The sequence below is a fragment of the Etheostoma cragini genome, chromosome 18 (genome assembly GCF_013103735.1).
Source record: "Etheostoma cragini isolate CJK2018 chromosome 18, CSU_Ecrag_1.0, whole genome shotgun sequence".
Lineage (NCBI taxonomy): Eukaryota > Metazoa > Chordata > Actinopteri > Perciformes > Percidae > Etheostoma > Etheostoma cragini.
Window position 1 is genome coordinate 2,343,753 of NC_048424.1, and position 4,114 is coordinate 2,347,866.

The 4,114-nt window shown below is 43.8% G+C and overlaps 1 protein-coding gene across 1 annotated transcript in view; it reads left to right on the forward strand.

Annotated features, from left to right (window-relative positions):
- The first annotated feature begins 2,644 nt into the window (after positions 1 to 2,644).
- The window catches only part of LOC117961832 (androgen-induced gene 1 protein-like), a 2,274-nt gene continuing 804 nt past the window's right edge, over positions 2,645 to 4,114 (forward strand). The window contains exons 1-2 of the mRNA XM_034900768.1: positions 2,645 to 2,908; positions 3,356 to 3,557. Of these exons, the coding sequence (XP_034756659.1) occupies positions 2,826 to 2,908; positions 3,356 to 3,557 (285 nt within the window). The 5' untranslated portion in view covers positions 2,645 to 2,825. The remainder of the gene's footprint in view (positions 2,909 to 3,355; positions 3,558 to 4,114) is intronic.

Below are 4,114 nucleotides of genomic sequence, written 5' to 3' on the forward strand. Positions count from 1 at the left end.
CCTTTCTAGTCTATAGTCTCAATTTAATTCCACACCAGGCAGTAAAACTTCCCCCAGAAGCCAAACACCTTCAATCCCATGTGATCTAAACATGACCAATCACACCTGAAATAAAATGACACTCAGGTCCTGTTTACAGTTATTTTGACCTTCGTTTACACGCAAACGGAGAGTTCCCATCTGAAAACGAGTCTTACTAAAACCTCTGGCAAGAGTGGAGAACTTTGAACTCTTCGTTTGCACGTTTCCATGTAAACTGAGACCAACTGAGGTTTTAGGCACTTGAGGAAGATGAGAGAGAGGAAGTGATTCCTTGCTGTTTTTGCTATTTTGAGGATTCTGATTGGCTAACGTGGTCTTGAGCTTCTCGTTACACTGCCACCTATAGGTTTGGCGTGCTCTTGGCGGCGTTGGCGGCATAGCATTCATTTCTTAGCTCTGAAACACAAAAATATCTTTAATCTCTTACATAGGTTATATTTTCAGCTTCAAATACCCAGGTTTCTCATAGTTTATCGAGGAGTTGCCCACTATCGCTTAAAATAAAGAAAACATGCTTTTCCGCCAGTGGAAATTGCATACAGTGGCATCAGAAGTGACTCCGACCCACACTCACTTTTTGCACCCTAGATTTAGTTTAAACTGGATTAAATGGCCGTTTTTGCCCACCAAGCACTCAACCAGTCTGTAGCTCCTACTGAGATAAATGTATAAGTATTCTGACCCCTGTGCTGTGGCACTTCAAACTGTTATTCAGTGTGTCCCGTTGGCTTTAATTATCCTTGAGTTGTGTCTAGAGCTTAATTGGAGTCCACCGGGGGGGAAATGCATTGATTGGAGTTTTAAGGTCGACTTGAAGTGGTTAAAAGTTTGAGTTGACATGCTAGTCATTTCAATCCAAGCTGAAGCTCGTAGCTGCTCGTCCAGGCCTTGTTTTTGTGTCCTCTGCGCCCCTTAAGGTGGGCAAGGCTGCCATTGGTCAGTTCGCTGGGCTTCTGTAATCTCCTATAACATTTTTTTAGGATTGATGCGAGTGAAGATAAAAGAAATATTCAGATATTGTCTAAAGTTTTCAAGGGGACGATGTAAATTCTGCAATTTCACAGCAATACTTTCTGTCCCATTGTCGTTCTTGTAAATGTGACCAGATCACTAACGATACATCGCTGTCCTTGTGTCCAATTAAATCCAGCTTTAAAGAATTTCTTAAAGTTGCTATTGTAGTTCATGCAAATTAAAATGATGAAATTAACATGTGGCATGTTTTTTCTAGTTAAACTAGACCTAAACCTGATACTCTGCTGTCGGACAGTCTGGCGAGGTTGGTGACTTGAGTCTGTCCGGTGTGTTCCGTACCGTCGTCCGTCGGAGGGGCGGGACGCCTCCATTTTGGCCGACCTGACATGCTCTGATTGGTGGAGAGCTAACCCGGAAATGACGAGCGGGAAGAGTGTGACTAGACTCTTGCAAAATCTGCCAAAAATCTTTTAAACTGACCTTTTGTGTATCTGCATGGCCTATTTTCTCGCCTAAAATGTTTTCAGAAACCCGTTTCGGTAAACTATTTTAGTAAAATAGGAGATTGTAGTCTGAACAAGCCGCCGTCGGCAGTCGCCATCTCTTTGGTGTGTTCCAAGGCCCTTTTTGGGGGGGAATGGGGGGGGGGGAGGGAGCTGCCTCCGGTCAGCCGTTGGGGTTGGTGTGTCCGATCTTTAAGTGGACTTTTAGGACTCTGAAGGACATATTTGCTGCATCGAACAATCCGTTGAATCTAAACTGTGGTTCATTTTCATGATGTGTTGTATTGTTCAGTGTCTGAGGGTTTAAGTCTTCAGACAAACCCGGGATTAAAACCCGAAACCTGAACTCTGTAGCAGCATTCACACCCTCTGCAGCCCGCGGCGTCCAATCAGACACTCACACTTCATTTCCAACCATCAGTGCGGGAATAATTAACAGATGGAAGAATCCCAGTTGTTGTTTTTCTCACTGAAACATAACGAGGCCGACGGCTGGAGACTAAAGAGCTCCAGGGTGAATACTCTGAGAGACACACACACACACACACACACACACACACACACACACACACACACACACACACACACAAAACACACTGATCTACAGCTGTGCAAGAGTGCAAATGAGGTAAGAGGTCTCAACTCTGCTGAGACAATTATGTGTGTCTGTCTATTTTGTGTCTGAGTGCCCCCTAGTGGACATAGAGAGTAGTTAGAGTGAAGACAGACAAGCTGAGGACACAGTACACTTGCTTGATTGATTCATTTAATTTTAAGTGTGAAAACCAAAACCTCTATATCAGTTATGCAGGGAGGATTACTGGTTGTGGGTGATACATACTGGTGTGTGTGTGTGTGTCATTCCCAGTTTGTTTGTTTACCGCAGTGTGACTGTGCAGCACAGCCACGCTGATTAAACCCTATTCTTGTGTGTGTGTGTGTGTGTGTGTGTTTATGTGTGTGTGTGTGTTGTTTTTTTGTTTGTTTGAGAAACAGCTTCACCGAATATAGCAGCACATGCCATGCCCTCCGGTAAATATGTTGGTGTGTTTAGGTGTCTGAACACACACACACAAACAGACACACACACGTACACACGCTGTATATAGACATGAATGAATTATTCAAAGAGAACAAAGAGAACAGAGATCCATCCCAACAGTTCAGAGTTTTTGTTTGTCTGTTTTCGTTTTCATTTGAAAGTTTCCAGGCTCACTGAACACAAATTGAAGGATCATATCTATTCTCCTTTCTAATGTCCGTCTCTCTCAGCACACCACCGTTCTCCCCTTCATCATCATCGAGATGCGGACCACCCACCATCGGTACCCTGGCAGGTCATGTGGTCTGGCGGCCGTGTGCTGTTTCGGCGTGGGATACATTCTCTGGTACCAAAATGTTTTCCTGTTTCCAACACTCCGTGAACACCACACACACAACACGCTCCCTATAGCTGAACTAGTGCACCATGTAGTCTGTTTGTCATTTTGTAGTGGTGTTCGGATTCTCAGCGCTTAATTTCATTAAATATACAGTCCACTATAAAATACCCACAATGCACTGCTAATAATGAGCCAACAATGTTGTCACTCCCCAATGTAAGTTGAGTGTAGATTTGAGTTGCGCATGCAATATTTCTCTCTGAAGTGTAGTGGAGTAGAAGTAGAAAGTGGCATGATTTAAGACTGAGTATAGTACAAGTACCTACAATTTGTACATTAGTACTTTAGCACAGCACTTCAGTAAATGTACTTTACGCCACTGCTACAAACCCACATAAAACAAAATAAAATACTGTGACTGCATTTTAACTCCCTGTGTCCCCGCCCGCCCAGGACGTGTTGGGTGCACCAGGTGACGGGCGTGTGGGTGTACCCGGTGCTGGAGCGCATCACGCCGCTGGCTCGGGTCGTCTTCTTCAGCGCCATGACAGCGGTGATCTGTGTTTTCTACACCCTCGGGGAAATCCTCAACAGCTACATCTGGGACCAGCCACACACAGGTAGACAACACACACACCGTTTCCATCCGTCTTCTGTAACGAGACAGGTTTACTGCAAAAAGGGGGGTCTGAAAACGAGATTAAAACAGTAAATCTGAGGGAGAATGTACTCAAAACAAGTAGAATTATCTGACTTATAGTCTAAAATTTATCGGCGGGCCGATATTATCGGCGGGCCGATATTAGGCATTTCCTGATAGATCGGTATCGACATTTTAAATGTCTGATTAAAAAAATATATATATATACATGTATATTTGTGTAATCATGAACGTTGGTGTTGCATAGTTTGTCCACCAGAGGGCGCTTTACAACTTGCCTGTTGGTATGTGTTTTTGGGATGTGTTTCTGTTCAAAGGCCTTTAAGTTTCATATCTTAAGTTTGTATTTTATACATTTCAGTCATAGAAATCCTAACACACACACACACACAGACACACACACACACACACACACACACACACACACACACACACACACCCACACACAAGCGTTCTCCTCCATCCATCTGACCCACCAGAGAGAGACAATATCTGAGTTTGACTTTTCCTCTAGTTTGAGTCCACTTAAGATAAAACACACACACACACAC